Source organism: Triturus cristatus, chromosome 2_2, assembly GCF_964204655.1.
Source record: "Triturus cristatus chromosome 2_2, aTriCri1.1, whole genome shotgun sequence".
In the NCBI taxonomy this organism is placed as follows: Eukaryota; Metazoa; Chordata; class Amphibia; order Caudata; family Salamandridae; genus Triturus; species Triturus cristatus.
The window spans coordinates 921,329,051-921,349,309 of record NC_140582.1 but is presented as its reverse complement, the minus strand read 5'-3'; the positions used below and the strand labels follow the sequence as shown (position 1 = coordinate 921,349,309).

General features: G+C 46.7%; 1 protein-coding gene across 2 annotated transcripts in view; it reads left to right on the top strand.

Annotated features, from left to right (window-relative positions):
* The first annotated feature begins 10,904 nt into the window (after nucleotides 1-10,904).
* The window catches only part of SLC34A2 (solute carrier family 34 member 2), a 156,668-nt gene continuing 147,313 nt past the window's right edge, over nucleotides 10,905-20,259 (top strand). Inside the window, exons 1-2 of one of the 2 annotated variants that reach the window (XM_085642311.1) lie at nucleotides 10,948-11,012; nucleotides 16,467-16,523. In XM_085642311.1, coding sequence (XP_085498437.1) covers nucleotides 16,512-16,523 — 12 coding nt within the window. In that variant the 5' untranslated portion in view covers nucleotides 10,948-11,012; nucleotides 16,467-16,511. Of the gene's footprint in view, nucleotides 11,013-16,466; nucleotides 16,524-20,259 lie in introns of both variants that reach the window. The other variant, XM_085642312.1, reaches the window with a different exon arrangement.

Genomic DNA, 20,259 nt, shown 5'->3' with positions numbered 1-20,259 from the left:
TACTGCTAAGTAACTGCAAAGTCTACCTCCACTCATTGAACAAACTAGAAAGGTTCTAAAGACTGCTGTACTAGCAGCACGTCACGTAACTGAGTGAGGGGGGCATCACGCATACCACTAACCAATTAGAAGCTCATACAAAGTACCTAAACCTATGTATCAATCCGCCCCTATCTATTAGTGACAGGACAAAGTAAGGAGTGGACGTGAGTCACTGTAGCATTACGTAACTTAATTTCTCTAAAATAAACTCGTAAAGAATCACGCTAAGCAAGCGCAAACGCAAAGCTGCAAACAAGTAAGATTAGTAGTAGCGCAGAAGAGCACCTGTGTCATAATCACAGAAGACTTTTAAACGTTATTAACCTGGAATGTATTGCAAGCAGCAACATTCTAGCTGGTTGGAAGGAAAAAAAGATATTCGCAATATATAACATAGAGCAGAAGAACAGACACAAAGTTGTAATAATTAAATAGGTACTCACCAAGCCCCGGGACCTCCACTCCTAGCAGGTCCAGAAGGTCCTGCTCACGGTCCAGGATGTCGGACCACCGGTGCGTCAGCTGTGCCTGGGTGCGCTGGACCCCAGAGATGCGCGACACTGACCGGCGCACCTTCCCCCACCGCTGCCGACGCTCCCGGAGGCTGTACCCGGACCCAGGCCTGCCACCTGCTGCCAGGGTTGAGGGGAGGTGGCGCTGCACAAAGAAAATTAGTGCAGCCAACTCCGCCTCCCCAAATAAGGCCCGTGCATGCACCCCTTGTGGGCGCCGCCTTCCGCAAGGAAGGCGGTCGCGGCTCTGGCTGCGCCGGCGAACAGCCCTGCCCTTGGACATGGTTCTGGGGACGGGGCGGGAAAGAAAAGGTAAAATAAATAAAGGAGTAAAGGAAATAAATAGCGGGCAATACAAAGAGAAAAAGTAGCTAAAAAACAAAAAAAAAGTACACAAAAACCAAAAATATAGAGGCAGGAAAATAGTTAGAGAAATAATAAGTAATAAAGATCCAAAAAAAGTGGCTATAAACAAAGGATTGAAAAGATTTAGGGAGGATTGAAAATCAGGCCCCAGAACCATGCAATAGAGTGGAAAACAAGATGGCTGCGCCCATTGCGACCACGTGCGCAAGTTCGCGCGATATTTTCTCCCTGAGAAAGCAAAAAGCAACGTGATCAAGTAAAAGCGATCGCGAACAGGAAATATCGACCGCGAACATGCATTGCGCGACCCGGAACCGGAAGTAAACAATGCCAGAGGGCGGGACAAGTGAAAACAAGATGTCCGCGCCCGTGAGCAACCGCATGGGTAAGTTGGCGACCCGCGAACACGCAAAAAATACCGCGAACAGGCGGCAAAAAACTTCCGCGTCTTCGCGATATTTCCGGCGTGTTTGCGGAGATTTTCTACATTCTCGCGATAATTTGCGGAAGTTAATTCCGCAAATTCCGCCCACCCCTACTCACAATAACCATGCGTGCATCCGTTCCAAAAACGACTCTACACCGTAAAAATTTATGAAAATATCTCTGTGTTTATCTTGTTTTCTCTTGGTTGCAGGTTAAATAAATAATAACACACTTACAGTACACAAAGCTTCTTCTGTAAAAAGGGTAGGTCAAATAAATAAGCTCAGATCATAAATAATCAATGAATAAATAGATGTGCATAAAATACATAGGCAAATAAATACTGTAAGGGAATAAATACTGTGAGACAATAAATAGGATAAATACAAAGAATACAATACTCTCAATAAATATAAGCCATCAGTACACTTTCAAATCAGGTCCCATTTGTGAGGTACTATGGGTTGATTTGGCCCAATCACAGCTTGTGGTTATGTGGATGGCCTGAGGGTGTCTCACCTAGCTTGGATATGGCTGAGGCTACAACTGAGGTAGATCAAGGGTAATCTAGGAATCTGGCTCTCCCAAACTACACAACCCCTCACACAGGTCACTGTATCAGTTTCAGTCCACCCCTGGCACTCCCAGGCTGGTCCTAACACCTCTCTAGCCCCTAGGATGGTCTCTTAGGGCTCCACAGGGCCTTAGGCGCCCTCTATTCCACTTACTGCCCTCTTTATGAACTTCCGACTCCGCCGGAGTCGTGTCGACGCCGTGAGGCGGTTCCGGTTCGATGTCGCTAGCCGGCCTCGGCTCGATGTCAGTTCTTGTCGACGCCATGAGGCGGTTCCGGATCGATGTCGGCGGACGGCCTTGGCTCTATGTCAGTTCCTGTCGACGCCGTGAGGTGGTTTCGGATCGATGTCGGCGGGCGGCCTCGGCTCGATGTCGCTGGGCAGCCTCGATTCGATGTCGGTCTCCGGCGTCACAGGGACACGATCTCCCTACTTCCGGGTGTCTCCGGAGTGCGACCTCCACTCCCGACCTCCGGTGCTCTTCCCTTCAGGTTCCGGCGACTCCGGAGTGAGATCTCCACTCCCGACCTCCGGTGCTCCTTTCCTCAGGTTCTGGCGACTCCGGAGTGCGATCTCCACTCCCGACCTCCGGCACGATTCACCTCGGTCTCCGGCGACTCCGGAGGGCGGACTTCACTCCCCCGTCGACGCCGCACACTCGACCTCAGGTGACTTCCTCCTCGACCTCTGGTGTCTCCACGACCTCCGTCGGCGCCCTCTCTCGACCTCTGGCGGCTCCGGGTACGACGTCTGCTTTCCAGTCAGCGCCGCTTCTTCACCTCCGGCCCCAGGTCTCTAGGCTTCTCGGCGTCGGACTCCAGGAAGATACCAATAGACAGGTCAGGAACTTGCTGTTCTTTACTTTCAAGGCCTGTTCCGGCTGTTCAGGTCCTTGAGTTGGTTCTTCTTGACTTTATCCCACACAGGGCTCCAGGCTGGGCTCAGTCAGTAGGGACTAGTATCAAGGGTGGGTTTCTGGACCCCACTCCAGGCACAAGTTTCCACCCCTGCTGCCTCACTCCTTCCTCCTTCAGTGTTGTGCTGCTCTCCCTTCACCAGTCAGGTGCCAACTGCCAACTCCAACTGCCAACTCTGAGCTGGCTTCCCAACATTCTAAACCTGCCTCACACTGTCACAGGGTTCTAGAATGTTCTGGAAGGTACTAGTAGGTTCCAGCTATGTCTCAGGTGACAATGGGTGGCCACCATTTTGTGTTTCAGGCCTTCAGACAGAAGTTCCAGGGGTAGGGAAAATGGCTCCCTGACCCTGCATCAACACTAAAAAGTCTGGTGGTTCCCAAAAAGGAAACATTCTAACAGGGTTTGAGGCAAAAGTGGGACAAAATAAATAATGATGAGGAGGGACCACCCAAAGGGCTGACAGGTCTAACATTCTTGATATAATGACATATAACCTCCCACATACCTGATATGCTTCCAGTACTCCAGACCTACCCTTTCAGCATCCTTGCCACCATACCAGTGCCTAAAAGTGTAATAGGAAAATAAGAAGGGGTGTCAGTGACCTTTGAGCACTTCTCGCTCCACTGCATGAATATATGAGCAGCTGACCAGAGATATTAACATGAGATTTAAAAACACAAGCTGCCTAATTGAATATCACATGCAACTAATGACTGACTATGACACCCACTATGACACGAGTGTAGGAAGGTAGGATCTGACTGCATGTTTACCCCCACTTTTTGCCTGGTGTTTTGCTGTTTTTTGACAAGTATGACTGGGATCCAGCTAATCATCTCCTTTCTCCCAAAATTGATTGTGTTATGTACTTAGGTACACTCCAGATTGGATACTGGGGTACCCTTATAAGTCCCTAGTATATGGTACACATGTACCCAGGGCATAGGTACCCCAGAGGCCTCCCATGGGCTGAAGCAGGTATTTTGCCACCCATGAGAGGCCATGCAAAATGGAACTACAGGTCTGCCATTGCACCCTGTGCAAGCTGGTGCTAGCACCACTTACTTCACGTAAAATCCAGCACCCTGCCTTCAGGATTTTTAAGGCCTGGTATAGGGGTGACTTATAAGTTTTAAGTGTAGTGATCTATGCATATAGGTCACAACACTTAAAACTTATAAGTCACCCATATAGCAGACTTTAAAAATCCTGAAGACAGGGTGCTGGGTTTTACGTGAGAGGATGCCCCTGCATGAGCAGAGCCCCTCTGCAGCCTTCGGAGACCATTCTCCCGGGTTGTTTGTGACTCAACCAGACATATAGGTAAAGGTTCATTATAACCTTGTGACAAATGCTATCTCGAAAACGGCTGAAACAAAACATGTTGTGTTTGGTATCAAACACCTTGAAATCATACCTCCACACCGGTAACCTGTGTGGGAGGTATGGTTCCAACCTTCTGAAGCGAGCTACATGGGGTCACTGGTCTTTCCGGTACCAGCCTTCTCAACCCGGGCAACACAAAATGGTTGCTGCCGACTAGAGACACATTTCTGCCCTCCTGCTGCTGAGCCAAGCTCGAGCAGGGGAAGACAGGACAATAGGCATCCTGTCACAGGGAGGTGTGACCACCTCCCGGACAGGATTTAGTGTATTGGGACTGGGTGGGTGCACTTCCAAAGTACCTGGAAGTCTGCATCTGGGGCACCCTTGGTGTCCCTGTGCATAGTTCAGTTCAAACCAGTTCTGGAGACGTTGGCTCCTGGTCTGGCGTGAAACTGGACAAAGGACATGGGAGTAACCTTCCCTCTGTCCTGACCCTCCCCTAGGAGGGTCCCCTGAATCTGTCCAACCCTCTCCCATGGGTACATAAGGGCTTACCTGGCTGTAGGACCTTAGATTTGACATGGACAAGATTCTGAACAAGAAACCACTGACCTTCGACCATCTGGACACTCTGGACTTTGACTGGACCCGACTTCATCCCCCCTCTCCGTCCAAAGCATTGTCTATGCCCGTGCACCATACAGGCTCTGGCAAGGACCTATGGAGCATCAAGGACATCTGAAGAATCTCCCTTGGGGTGAAGGAGTCACTCCCCTGCATTCGCAAGCACCGTAATGCTACTGACCGGTCTGCTGATCCTGAGCTCCTGTGCACTCCAAAGGCTCCAACAACACAGGAGGTGGGTTCAGACATTCTTTGAGGTTGAGCTTCCTTCTCACTGAGTTTGAGGCCAGTATCCCTCCTGGGGACGGCATCCCTGTGCACCGCATACTTTTGCAAGTGCATATGCTTATTGGAGATTCCTGAGCTTGTGCATTGGACTCCATGTAGTCCTGACCCTGAGCAGTATTTCCACCAAAGAACTCCAGCCTTCTCCCACCGAGTGCTCCGAGGGCTGGTACTTGGTGATCTTGCTCAAGGTCCCCTCGTCATTCGGTCCTCCTGAGGGTCAATTTAAATTCTGTTGGGTTTCACTAGCTGCTCCACACGTGCCCTGACTCCCCATTGCTTGGTGAGTCCCCTGGACCTTGCTGGTCCACACCGTATCCTGCTTGACCTTCCTGTGTGGGTTGCCGTTGCCAAGGCTTGTAGGTGCCCCCGCCAGACACTGACCCCTCAGCACTCGACATTCTTCATGGGACAGCTCGCATCCGGCTCCTGGTCATCCTCGACTTTTCCTGGTCCTCATGGCTGCAGAGTCAAGCATTCCTTCTTAGCACCTGAAGCACCCGACTTAGGTGGGTATTCGTCTACTGAGCCCATGGTCAACCCTGCAGTGACCCAGACTCTGTCGCCTCTGCTTTCAGGTTCCTTCCATCACAAATCCACCCTTGGATTCCAACGGACACTTTCTTCCTTCCCGGCAGCATCTCTTTTTCGAAGTTCTCCATTGAGAACGACGGCAGTTTCCGACACCACTCCAGACCTATGCACCCGGCTCTCCTGGGATAGGTAACTTGGGTACTCCAGTATCCACAGGTGGGGTGGCTCTCCAACCTCCTAAGTTACAAAGGGTTTCCTCAAAGACCACCGAGAAGGGTCCTTAAACTTTAAAATTGTAACTGTGACTTCCCCATAGAATTGTACGGAGCCCGCGGTCGTGTTAGCACACTGCACCCATCCGCCGTGGGGTCCCTGTTTGGTCACCTTGGGTAGTTCCTTGGGATCCCAGCGATTCTACGTACTCTAGACACTGTCTCGACTCAAGTCATGGTTCTTATACCACTATTTTAGTATTTGGTTTGGTCTCCCCCTGGATACCACTATGTATTGTGATACTTACAACTATTTCTTTGCTAAAGTATTGTGTGCTTTGTGTTGCATCCTCGTGTAGAGGATACTAGAGAGTGTTATATAAATAAATACATATTTTTATAACTACTGTGTGGTTCTACTTTCATTTAGTTAATACTAAAGGTGATATTCTGGTAAAACAAGCTGCTTTACATTCCTTCAAGATTAAGCCTGAAGGCTGCTCTCCACAAGTACCACTAGGATAGCTTTCTGAAGGTTATCTTTGACCTCATACATCATAGGGGTCGTTTGGTGCAAGGTGCCCACTTTAATCAGTGGACAGCATATACCAGGCCAACATCTCACAACAACAGCTTATTGAAACACTTATTTGACCAAAACAGGGAACAAAGATAATGCATGAATCCCAACGGAATGCACAATGCACACACTAATATAACAAAAGCCAAAACATTTGGTGCAATGAAGATTGAAACCTATAATGCACAAGCACATGAGAATGAACCACTAAGCATAACCCTTGAGGCATATCAGGGTTGCAGAAATGCTTCTAGTGATTCAGTCAAAGCATGTGAGCCTGACAACCATCCTAAAAAGCATTAACTTACCTGCACTTGTATTAGTTCTGTGTTTTCTCTCACTGCACTAGTGCTGTATTGTACAGTTCAGATAGTAACTGTTGGCTTATGTTTGATTCTTTCACTCTATTATGTTTGTGTAGTGCATTAGACTGACACAGTGAGCAGACAACAACCAGAACAGAATAGAGTTTGTGTCTCAGATTTTTCATTACTGTTGTAACTGTCAAAGAACACATCTATCCACTTTCTCCTGCTCGCTCCACTAACAGAATACTATGCTGAGCTAGCAGGTGATGATGCAGAGATGGCAGAGTGAGATGGAATCCACACTATAACGTCAAAGCCTGGACCTCCGGCGGTTAGTGAACACCCAACTTGACAGAGACAGGTCAAAGGGAGCAATGAGGACATTGATAAAATAGCTGAATTTTCATACCACAATGGATGTGCTTGCCAGCCTGATTGCCACCATATCATCTGTACTTCCAGAGTATGATCTCACAGGGAGCCCATTTCCTCAGTAGTGCAGGATCAAGGGGCCCAGCATTTGATTGTAAACATCTGCATCTGACGACCTTGAATATTCAGCAGTCCATAGTGATCTCATGGTGAGTGGTACATTGAGCTCAGCCTCTCTTTAGGCTGTGGTGACACCTTGGGCTAGCTGAGGGCTTTCCCGCTGAACATGTTCAGCAGCAGCATAAATCTGTCAGTCAAGTAGCAGGGCCACTGGTTTGGTCCGAGTGGGGAAGAATTAGGCAACATGTTGGCTCCTCGATCCAGATACTGTACAACATCAGGGGGCCCATGCAGAGCCAAGTACAGAAAATGTCCAATGAGGTGCTCTGCAGTTCCAGTTTATATATACAAAGTTGAGATCTTATTTGAAGTTGTACTGTCAGAAATTGCCCATTTTATCTCACAAGAGAGCAGTCTCTTCAGAGAGCAGTCTGGGAGGGCAGGAGCCACTGGATGTGGCTAGGAACTGAGGTAACATTTCAGACTTCTCTGGCAGAAAGCTACGTGTATTTAATCCAGATTAACTCAAAGAAAAAAAGAGCAGGAATAAGTGGGGAAAGAGGGTGTCTACTGTGAGTTGAACACTTACTTCATTTTGCAATGGCATTCTAACATTACATTAGGATAAACGCTTCTGAACATTGATTGTGAACTTTAACTTAGGTAGACTGTTAATGTTTGCGATGCTCATTAGTGTAATTCATGCACACTTATGTTCTCAAAGGTTACACCAACGATGACTTCACATAATGCTTGCAAACATACTTAATTTAAAAATGAAAACTCTTCTCCCCCCCCAAAACAAAGAGAGACAAGAATGAGCTACCACGGGCCTAGTTGAATCTCAGTTATAACCTGACACGTTGCACAGTCCTGATATATCTGAACAGAACCCATCATCCATCTGCACAGGAAGTGACAGCACTGGATTTCCCATCATCCATCTGCACAGGAAGTGACATCAATGGCTTCTCACCAAAACTGTCTTCACTCAATAGAGGCTGCAGGGTGGACGCGCAGCAGATGTGCACAGCAGGCACACCAAAAGCACACCGAAAGTGAGGCTTTTTGCCAATATCTGCACCCTACCCACGAACAGTGCCAAGACAAGAGATGTGGTTGTGTGAAACACAAGCAACCCTCATATTAACCTTTGCTGAACACTCTGGTAGCTTGGTACAAAAGGAATCAGGTTTAAGTTAGAGGCAATGGGTAAAGTATTAATGCAGCACGAAAAAAGTAATAAAATGATAACACAACAAAAGAAAAATCCCACATCAATTTAGAAAAATAGAGTCACGTGTATTTAATTATTTGACATCAAAACAACAAAAAGCAATTAGTAGAATGGAAGATATGCAATTTTAAATGTTTGATGAAAGTCAAGCGCTGGGAAGAAAAAAAGAGCCAACTGCGGTTATCTGGTTGTGGTAGAACAGGTCCAAGTCACAAGCTCAGGCCATCTGAGATAGAACGTGGGCCTGATACAGGACTGAGTTCTGTCCGCTGACAAAGTACCCTGAGGCCTGGGAGATATGTTAAGAATTTCTGCTAAGAATTTTGTAAAGCACATGGTTACTCCATTTGAAGTGTTCCAGCGCTAGGCTTCCACATGCCACAAGGGCCTCTCAACATACTATACTACTCCCTAAAGTTGTCCAAAAATGTTTTGAGATTTTTTCGGAACATAGTTTCTTAGCGTTCCAATCTTAGATCAAGAGAGTGAGAGTTCCATGGCTTAGCAGTTAGGTAGGTGAAAGAGTGACCACTCAGTCGAGCTCTATTTATCTTGGGCATCGCGGTCAAAGCTATTCCTGAGGACCTGAGACATCTAGTGGGTTGATAAAATGTGTAATCAGTGAAAAGAGGAACCGTGGACCTTTCTGATTCAAGAATTTATGGCAGATACATAGTGCATGGAAAGAGATTCTTTCTTTCATAGGAAGCCAATGGAGCATAAAAAGAGGTGCACCAGTGGGAGAGTATCTGGGATTATGTAAAAGCATCTCTGCTGCAGCTATTAGACCCTGTGGAGCATCTACCGTCTGCCATGAGTAACCCCAAGATAGAGAACATTACAATAATCTAGCCTAGATCCTTGTATATTAAGCTTTCTCCACCATTTCTTGTTTTATTTTCATTTCCTTCCTTTCTTCCTTCTCCCATTACCATTTCATTTTCCTTACCCCTGTCCTCCTTCCTCCCCCTTACTCTGGCTCTACTCTTTCTCACTATTCTTTCATACTATTCTTCAAAGTTTACCACCTTTCTCTTATTTTCTTCTTCCTTTCATTTTCCATTCTAACTTTCTACTCTTCTCTAAACTTTTGTGTCCTAATCTATTAATATAACTATCTCGTATAAAGTTATTGTCTTTAAGATTCATTCATAGCCTATACGTTCAGTAACAACTCGGACTATATCTGTTCAAAGTGGCTAGCCCATCGGTCGGCTGGGTTTACACACTCTACTTTTGTTGCGATATTATCTTTGAAAAAGGAGCTGTTTGCACTATCGGCTTGTGCACTCGCCTGTGTTAGTTCGTCCTATGTCTGATGTCACACGTGGGCGTGTGCGTCGGGCGGCTGGGAGCCGTCCGATTTCCGCACGCGTAAAATCCGTCCGCACAGCGGGGAAATTTGGGCCACAGCGAACGGGATAATAAAATGTAGCAACAATACTCCTTAGTATTGCGGAAACCTTTAACATATGGGAGTATTTAATGTATTCGATTTCAGAACTACTTTTACCTTTAAAAGCGATCACTTCACAGAATGCTTGCAAAACTCACTTAATTTAAAAATCCCTATTTAGTCTTAAATGTTAAAAATGGTGCTGTGAAATGCACTTCTTCACCCATCTTTTTTCAAACCTTTCCTAGAGGGGATACCGTGTCAAAACAGTGGCGAAGCAAGAATGCTACATCCTATGACAGATGGGGGGAACGTTTCCCCGTTCCTTGGTTGGGTAGTAAAAAAAAAATAGGTAACATTTAGGTCAGAACGGACTACACCTGCTGCACTATTCACATCTACGCTCCCTGGCACCAAAATGCCTAGGAAGCGTTTAGCTTCCTCCCTATGCTTAGTTCATCCTCGGTCCGCGTGTTCAGTATGCTGCTGCCGGACATGGATTTGGTTGGGCTGCTTGTATATTCCGGTCTGGCTCTGGAAAGATGGTGCAGCAGTGCCTAGTTGTAAAGACACGAGATGAGCCGCTTCAACGTCTTTCTGCCGTCGCTCGAGCCTGCACGGTAACATTTCCTTGCCGCTGCTGTTGACTTAACCTTTTAAAAGATTCTTTTGTCTTTTCCACTCGCTTGTTTGGCGCTTCGGTCCTTTGCCCGAGGGTTAGGCTCGACCGCCAAGCCTCTGGAAGTCTGGCCAAAGCCTGATGATGAAAGTACATTTTAGCTCTGTGGCAGGCTGTATAATTTGCTCCGCACCGTCGCCTCCGTGGGTCATAGTGGGCATGCCTGCGGTTCTTTACCGGTAAAACTGTAACTTAAAACGGCCTCTATCTAGCACGCCCCTCCCCCATCACCTCCGAGGCTCTCCACGCGCCGGTTAATGGGATGTGCCGGTGGTACAGCTCAGAAAGTAGCTTCACAGCCGATGACTTCCGCCACAGGCCCCTTTGCACGTGCTCGTTTTGGGAGGTGCGCAGGGAGGCTGTGCCCAGGGAGTGCAGGGGAGGGACAGAAACGTGCCATGAAAACCAGCTGTGCTCAGCACCCCCCTCTGTATAAGTACAGGTGCCAGGACAACGGATTCACTCCTTCAAGCCACCAGCTGCCGTTAGCGCCCGGTGAGTAACATCCTCTCGCGCATCTTTTTACACGGAGCGCGAGGCGGAATCATTCTCTTGTGTTCTGTTATGTTCTGACGTGTAACAATAGAGCAGGAGGGCTGTTCCTTTGCTTGGATTTATCGCTCGAGGGGTGTTATGAGCAAAATAATAATAATTCATAGGTACCATGTAAATTAGATTTTTGATAAAAAATATCTTTTTGAGAGAACTGTAGCTTATTTCTGTTATTAACAACAGTTAATTTAATTTTAATAAACTGATAGTCGTGTGCCAGTGGCCTTTCAATTAATGCATATCGGTGTCTGCTGTACAGTATTCATTTTGGATATCCTATGGCATTGTGAAGAGTTGAATGTATAGGTAATATTACCTCACACTGTAGGGTGTAGGTCAGCAGCCCAGTAGCGCCCCCAACCATTCAAAAGGTCCCCAAATCTTTAGGGGTCCCAAAGTCAGTTCAAGGCCAGAGTATATCTGTGAGATATGGGAAACCCAGGGGCCTCTTATCACATACCGTGGGGGGGGGGGGGGGGGGAGGGGTCATCATTTTGCATTACACAGCGCTGGAAGAGTGCAATCTTTCCAACTGGGCCCTTAGAGCTGGATCACACACAGTTTTGTGTCATTGGGGTGGGTGGGGGCAACATCGCCAGTAAAAGTTGTTGGCGGTGTCTGTCAGTGGAAAATTGCAGTGATTGAAGTTAACATAATTGCTCAATATTGTGTGTTGTCCATCGCAGCCAAATGTATTTCACTAAATACGATTTTGCACTCAAATTCTAATAACTTTGCCAGCTTTTACTGCCAACAAGTCTGAATACCGCCATCGCAGTACGCTTAAGTGATGTGTGCCTTACTGTTTACATTCCTGGCTGCACACGCCCTGTATTATTCATATTCAGTGCAGTTTCTGAATTCACGGTAGCCTGTGGTTGTTGAAGTAAGATTATGTACATGGCCATGCAGTCTTGAAAGCATCGATGACGATCACTTTTACTACGTTCTACATTTATTTGTGTTATCTATTCAACAAGACTGTAGGATTCCTTCGCACTGTTACTTCCCTCTCTTGACTCATGTTTGATACTAACGCATTGCCCAGGAGAGCAAGTCACGTTAAGGAAATTTGCTTAGACATTGAGTCTGGATTATGATAGACCTTAATTTGCGTAATGTTTCGTTTTAGTAAATGTAACTAATGACTACAAAAACTAGATTCAGGGTTAACATTCCCAAATGTAGTGAATTTTCTGGCCCCAAGTGACTTTTATAACTGGAAAATTTGCTAACATGCGACCCGTAGCGGGTTGAAGTAGAGGGCAGGGGCCTGATCCAGGCAGAGAGCTGGCCAGACACAGTGCAAAGAATAACCACGAAGGCATAAGTCTAGCCTCTTACAGACATTTCTAAGAGCTCCTCACTCCAAATTTAAAAAGTGAAATGTAGTGGTATACATTGCTATGGTATGGTATTTGTTTTACCTTAAGTTGGATCCTACTGACAACCTGAGGCTAGTGCAGATTTTCAAACACCAGGGACAAGTGGTCTCTGCCTTAGTGCCTGCAAATAATAGGCGCTACAAAATTCTGGACCAGATGCTTCTTTTCTATATGTTTAGTAGGAAGCCTGGTATAGAGAGCAGTATAATAATGTAAAATCAAGGATGCGAAAGCTAAACGCCATGACCACTGAAATGACAGGGCACCAGTGCTTCTCCAGTAGTAACTACACACATGTACAACTCAGACGTAAACAGGGCACTTGAAATAACACACCCTAATCTACTAACATCTTTATGATGTGGAGAGGTGTGGCTCACTGGTTAGAGGCGGCAGATCCGCAAGCAGAGAATCGGCCAGGGACCAGGGTTCAATTCCCGACGCGGCAGGGTCGTGGACCAGGGTCAAAAACGGACTCGATAATTCTCGCCTCGGTACCTACTCTAACCAGGAACACACTCGGCAACTCTGGGCATTAGCTTGCCTCATCTCCATAACAGCCCCCCACATTCGCCGGGGATGCCTGGTTTCACCTTGGAGATACCCAGGAGGGACCATCTCACAGGGATAGCCAGGACGGGTTCCCCAGCGGTCTACAGCGCCACGACCCCTCAGGGCAGCAGTGCGCTTTACAAGACACATACATACATACATACATGATTGTTTTACGAGTTAAACACCCTATATTTACCAACCTATCATGAACTATTTTGTAGAGATTTAAGGCCCCGATGTACGATGATTGCATTCTCTAAGTAGCTGATATTTTTTTAACAATTGCTTTGCATCCCTAACTGGGTTTTGCTTTGCTACTGATATACTATTTGACCGCAGTGCAAAACCACCATTAGCACGGGGTCGCAAAAACTCCTGCCTAATATGTTTGAGGCAGGGTACTCTTGCGACTCCTGCCAATTACTGCAAAGGCTTGGATGGAGGCCTGTGAAGGACAGCAGGCCTCCTACACTGTAATCACATTCACTGAATGCGGACATATATATTTTTTAAAAGCTGCAACTATACTCACACGGGCGGGACTGCTGTCAAAAGTAAATGTTGGTATTCAGTTAATACAACAAGATGATGGACGGAGTGCTGAAACTTTTCAACCACTCACCCCCAGTCAAGAGATCTGGTTTGAATCCATCGTTCTTTTGCTCACTATGCCAGCCCAGTTTGGACCAAGCCACTGGGGGTGAGAGGTTGAAAAGTTTCAGCACTCTGCCCATCATCTTGTTGTGTTTGCTATGTTTGCCTTAAGTGGTCACGGGTATGACCAGATGTGGGTCCCTTGCTCGTTGTGCCGCTGGAGTGACATAGTGAACAAAAGAACAATGGATTAAACCCAGATCTGTTGACTTTGGGTTGAGTGGTTGACAAGTTTCAACTTTCCGTCCATCATCTTGTTCTGTTTGGTATTCAGTTAATGACTGTGGAGGGCCATGCAGTATTTCCCTGGACCACTGTCTGCTCCCCTGGTGCCAGAAGCTGACATTCCCAAAGTGGAATCTGTCCATCACAGACAGCTTCCACTTTTCTTTTACAAGTTGTTTTTTCATCAAGAGTTTGTAGCTGCTTTTGAGGTTGCAATATATTCATGCATACCATTACAATTCAGAAGGCGGGGGTAACATCCCTTTTACACCCCCTTCTCCTTCCGATTAACCCTGGGCGGAGTTCGCGGAGTTGCAACACGCTAAGCTAAAAACTCTGTCACACTATGTGTACCTCCGCAAGTGGCGGAGTACGGTAGAAAAATACTGTTCGCGGTGATTGCATAGTGCTCGATGCTTTTCCGCACTGTGCAATCATTGCGAACAGCACCATGTACAGCACAAGCTTACCTTTTCTGCCGCTTGAGTAGATTTTTACTCGAGCTGCAGCTTTTTCAACACGAACAGGCAGTTTCTCAACATGAGCGGTCGCGAGCATACGCGACCACTCGCAATGAGAAACCTGACCCCCCCACATTGAGAAATCTCACCGGGAGGTTCATTTTCCACGCTCACGCTCGACAACTTGATGTTGGCGATTGCGAACAAGGAAAAATCTCGCTGGGAGGTGGATTTTCCTCGCTCGCGCTCGCCAATGATGTTGGTGAACGAAACCGAGGAAAAAAACTCCGTTCCGCTGCGCGAAGCGGAGTTTTTCGGAACTCTGCGAGCTCCGCGTAACGCGGAGTGCGGGAAACTCAGCAAACTCCACGAGCAGAGCGGAGTTCACTACCCAGGGTTACTTCCGATCCGCATTTGGCCACAAGTACATTTTGCAAATCAGAAATGTATTTCTGACTCGCAGTGTGTCCTTTGTACTTTGCAACTTCCGTATAAGCAGTCACAAACACCGCACTTTTTCAAATTGCAATCTTTACGACTACAAATAAGGCCTAGGATATTGCGCTGTAAACACCTGAAATGTACAAACGCATCACATAGTATTGGATATTGCACCAGTGAGTAATCACTGTGAGGGTACCTTCTGTGTGTTTAACAAAGCACACTGTGAACTTAAGTGACATATTGATGCTATTTAAGACCTCATACTCCACACATGCATACATTTCCACTGTGGCATGAGGCACCAGGACACCTGCGGGGGCTCTACAAGCATCAGAATTAGGCAGTGCCCCAGGTTCTAGAGTGTAAAACCAGGTCAGATTAGTTTTCATAGCAGAAGGCAAGCATTGGAGTGCAGTCCTGGATCGCATGGATCCCTTGTTCATTACTGGGTGCTACCCAACTAGTAACCTCACTAGACTTTGAGGGCTAGAGGGAACGAGAGGGGCGTGTGCTGTTGCTGTTGTGAACTGCACCCTCCCAGACACCATCAAGTAATCTATAAGACATTCATGACAAGATTGATAGGGGTCCTAGAGGGAGTTACCCAAGATGTGGGAAGCCCCAGTGTGCGTGTATATGTGTGTACGAAGGACCCAGGATTTAAAAAAAGAAATTAAATATTACATGGCTAGCATACAATTTTTAGGATTCCTGGGTTCTTCGTAGATACACATACTTGCACACTAGGGCTTCCAGCATTTAGGGTAATTCCGTTTGGGACCCCTATACATCATCGTGTGACTGATGTTTGATTGCTTTACATCACCGTGTCCAGTGCCTGCTGCAGTGTTCAGCACCCGATTGCCCTCATTCTCAAGGACTTTCATGAGAGGACCTCTGGACCACCTTCGTCAAGCAATCAAGCACCTCCATTGTCAGCAGTCGGCTGCGTTGAGGTTTATTTCATGTCATGCCTCAGTTTGCCTTTTCTCTTAGTCTTAATATTTGTTTTCCGATTAGTACCCGTCACCCTGAGTAGATTAGCCCCTTGTTGTTGTTTACCTTCCTGGACATATTTACAGGGTGCCGTCACCTCCCTCCTCTCACATTTTTGAAGAGTAAACCCATTGAGCTCTTTAAGTCTTCACTTTATCACTAACTCTCCAGTCTTCTCTCAGTCTGTCACTCTTCTTTTTGAAGGGATGACGCAGTTTATAATTCTGTATCTCTGTGACTAAAATTACGCCCAACCATCTCACTGTGTTCTTAACCAGTTCATCTCACCGCTCCTCTCCCTCTGCGGTCCAGTTTCACACTTCGCACCGCTCTGCGCTGCCGTGAGCTCAACCCTGTTGTCACAAACGCTAGTCCGGCTGGATTACCAGGCCACAGATGAAAACATTGGTGTAAAGCCACATGCCATAATTACTGTTGTGCAAAAAATAAGTACCAATTGAATGAGGTCAGCAGATTCCTGCACAAAGTACCAGAGGGGAGACACCAAAGTCTTGCTGGCCACTTACCTGGTACTTCTCGAGGGGGGTGGGTTATTTTTTGAATAATTGCAGTGTTTATTAATACTATGGCACAATTAACGTGTGAACAAAACTGGTTTATATTGGTCTAAAAGTATGCTGATAATGTGTATTTCTCACAAAATGATTGCTTTACAGTACTTGTTTCCAGAGCAACCCGTTGGCTGCCCCACCTTAACTAACATGGATGAAAAGGTACTGACGCAGGCACTGCGCGTGCCGAGCCTGCTCCTCCCGCTCTTGATTCCACCAATGCTCTGATTGCTGCCTTTATCCCTGATCTATGAATGAGCAGTTGAGGGTCCTCGCTTGGCTGGGTTCTGAGAGGGGCCGCGTTTGGAATGGTGCTCTGTGGTGGCTTCAATGGCGGCTTCTCCAATCATGCTTCTTTGGGCCTTTGCGGATGATTGTGCAGGGTAACCTTCTGAAGGCCTGAACGGCGCATTGCCCTGCAGAGGGAAGCAAGAACATTGTTTATGTGTGTGTCTAACCGATTTCTGAAGTGCTTTAAAGAGCAGGGCGCCCTGTGGTTGAATCTGGGCCTAAAGCCACGTGACTCGTAAAAGAAACAGAACTGAAGCGGGGGTTTTGAAAACGTGTGGTTTAATGTCTCTTGGACAGTCACAGTATATTATACTCCAGTGTCAGTCTGAAAACATTTTATTCATTTTCATTCTCAAGTAGAACCACCATGTCTTTCCTTTAATGTGTTTTCCCTTTTTTTGTCATAGTCTTCATGGACCTCTTGATAGACTGCAGACTTCCCTAATATATCGTAGATTGCTGTGGAATGGATGTACCCACTTAAAACCCTGCATATACCCACTTCAACCCCTGAATATACCCACTTCAACCCCTGCATATACCCACTTAAAACCCTGCATATACTCACTTCAACCCCTGAATATACCCACTTCAACCCCTGCATATACCCACTTCAACCCTGGCAGATACTCACTTCAGCCCGTGCATGTACCCACTTCAACCCCTGTATATACCCACTTAAAACACTGCATATACCCACTTCAACCCCTGAATATACCCACTTCAACCCCTGCATAAACTCACTTCAACCCTGAATATACCCACTTCAACCCGTGCATGTACCCACTTCAACCCCTGCATATACCCACTTCAACCCCTGTCCCAGCGAACTAATATGCACTCATAAGTCACCCTGGAATGTGGGTGTCTATATAGAATGAGGTCAGAAATCATTTTATGTATTTATTTATTTATGCATTTTCATTTCACTAATGACTGTTGTTAGAAATGGGGGTCTCTATTAGCAATGGCTGGCCACTGTCCAAGTAGGGACCCTTCTTTCTAATTCAGAGTAAGAGGGCTACACCCTTTGATAACCCCTGCTCAACCCTGTGGTAACGTAGCACGAGCAGCTAGGCTTATCTCAGAGGCAGTGTGTGAAGCATTTATGACCATACACAGTAACACAGTGAAGAACACTACAAAGGGACGCCACACAAGTAGTTATAAAAAATAAGTATCTTTATATATAGACTTAACACAAGACCAATAACGATAAAAAGCCACAATACTGTTAAAATAGGATTACTCTTGAAATGCTGCAAAAATAGTTCAGAGTGTGCAAAGAGGAGTTCAGTCCAAAGCAGTAGTCTTTGCGACCCTTTTACTTACAAAGTACCTGGATTTCATAGCACAACCAAAATTTCGCAACGAAGCTGTAGCGATGATTTTCTGCTCGCGAGGCCGACGATGCGATGAAGCCTTGCCACGAGGGAGGAGACGATGCGCCGACCTGCTGATGCGTGCGGAGACGATGCAACAAACTTCTGCACGCTAGGCTGTTGATGCAATGACTCCTTGCCGCGAGGGAGGAGACGATGCGACGATCGTGGCGCATGTGCGATCAGGTTGCGATTTGAAGAAATGGCGCTCCGCGAGGGAGCGACGATCCTGATGCGATGCGATGAAAATGGCAGACACCCGGCATCCATGCTGCTAAGTCGTGAAGCGATGATCTTGATGCGACGATCCCTCGGGTTAGCGAGCGCTTGGCAGCCTGCAAACGTGGGATGCGATGATCTCTGGAGATAGCGAGCGCTTGGCAGCCCGCAAACGTGCGATGCGATGATCTTTGGTTGCGAGCTCTCAGCGGCAGCAGTGCACTGATTTTCCGGTGCGCTTTCAGCTGCGGCGGCTCGCAAACGTGCGTTAGCGACGATTTCAGCACTCTCTTCTCTGTAGTAGAACTAAAGGCCCTGGAACTCACATGAGCCTCACCTGCAGATAGAAATCCTTGCAGGGAGGAATCAGGAGGCTGGTGGTGAATTTTGATGTGCCTGAGACTTCAACAGGAGGCTAGCTCTCTCCTAGCCCTTGGGTGATTCCTTTAGCAAGATTAATAAAAGTTCTCTCAAAGTCCTTTTCCCTCTTCTTCCAAGTCCAATGATAACCACTGCAGGCCAATCCAAGAAACAGCACACAAGCACAAGGATAGTCACCTCCTGCAGATTCCTTTAGTTACACGGACAGAGGTTCATCTTGATGTCCAGGAGCAATACAAATTGTAGGGGTTTCAGCACAGATATTTATACCCCAAAAGTCTTTGTTCTCAAAAGCTACAAGTCACTTAACCCAGCCAGAACCAGTTCTGCTCAGTCCTGGAGCACTTTGTTTACCAGGCTGCATCCTTCCTTTCAGAAAGAGGGAGTCTGCCATCAGACGCACAGTAGGAGGTGGAGCCAGCATTCACCTTGCCAGGCACAGCCCTATTCCGGTCAAGGAGCTACCCCTCCCCATACTCCAAATGCAGATCTCTCTATTCAACCCAGGTCTGACTCAGCCTGCCCTGTCCCTCCAAAACCAGACAGCCAATACACATAACAGCAGAGCACACTGGAAGGCTTAGGCAAGTAAATACCTACTTTCTAAAGGTGATATTTTCAAACACAGAATAGAAAAATAAACTTTACTAAAAGATGTATTTTAATATTCTGAGCTCAGGCATACTAAATTCGTTTTTCTACCATGTTCCTTGGGTCAGTTAGGACTATAGAATGTAATAGGCAAACTGCCCATTCTGGCCTATGGAGAACAGGTAGCCTTACAGTAGTGAAAAACGAAATTGGGTGTAATTCACTACCAGGACATGCTACACACACCAAGGAATGTCCTACCTTACACATACAATGCACCCTACCATAGGGGTGACTTACATGATTCCAAGGAAAGGTTCAGGGGCTGGGAAGTGGGTGCACTTAACAGCCAAGATGGCAGTTCTGGACTGCACACAGACTCGGCAATGGCAGGTCTGAGACACACTTTACAGGCTGCTTCTGTGGGTGGCGCAACCCAGCGCTGCAGGCCCACCATTAGCATTTGGTTTACCAGCCCTGGGCACACACAGGCCATGCTACTAGGGACTAACAGGTAGACCAAATAAGCCAATCATGGATATACCAACTCACATGTCATATTTACAAAGGGTGAGCATATGCACTTTAGCACTGATCAGCAGTGGTAAAGTGCCCAGAGTCTTAAACCAACACAAACAGGTCAGAAAAAATGCAGAAGGAAGGTAAAAAGTTTAGGGATGACTCTGCAAAAAGGGCCATTTCCAACAACTGTGCAGGAATAAAAGGCGAAAGGGTAAGCGGAAGCAGAAGGTATAGATGGTGGCTATTATAGAGGTAGGTCCGAAGACCATGTCTTCAGCCCTTCCCTGATTATAGGGTAGATGGGTTCGTGATATAGGGTATCCTGTAATAATATTTTACAGCGTTGCACCAAGGATGGAGATCACACTGGCCCAACCTCACTAATGTTTCAAGCCAGCGCTAGTGTGAGGCAAAGTGATATAAAGCAATGCAAAGTGACATAATGCGGCAACAGAGATTTACTTTCCACAACTAAAGATGTTTTGTGCTGGAAAGATTACTTTTTCAAATGC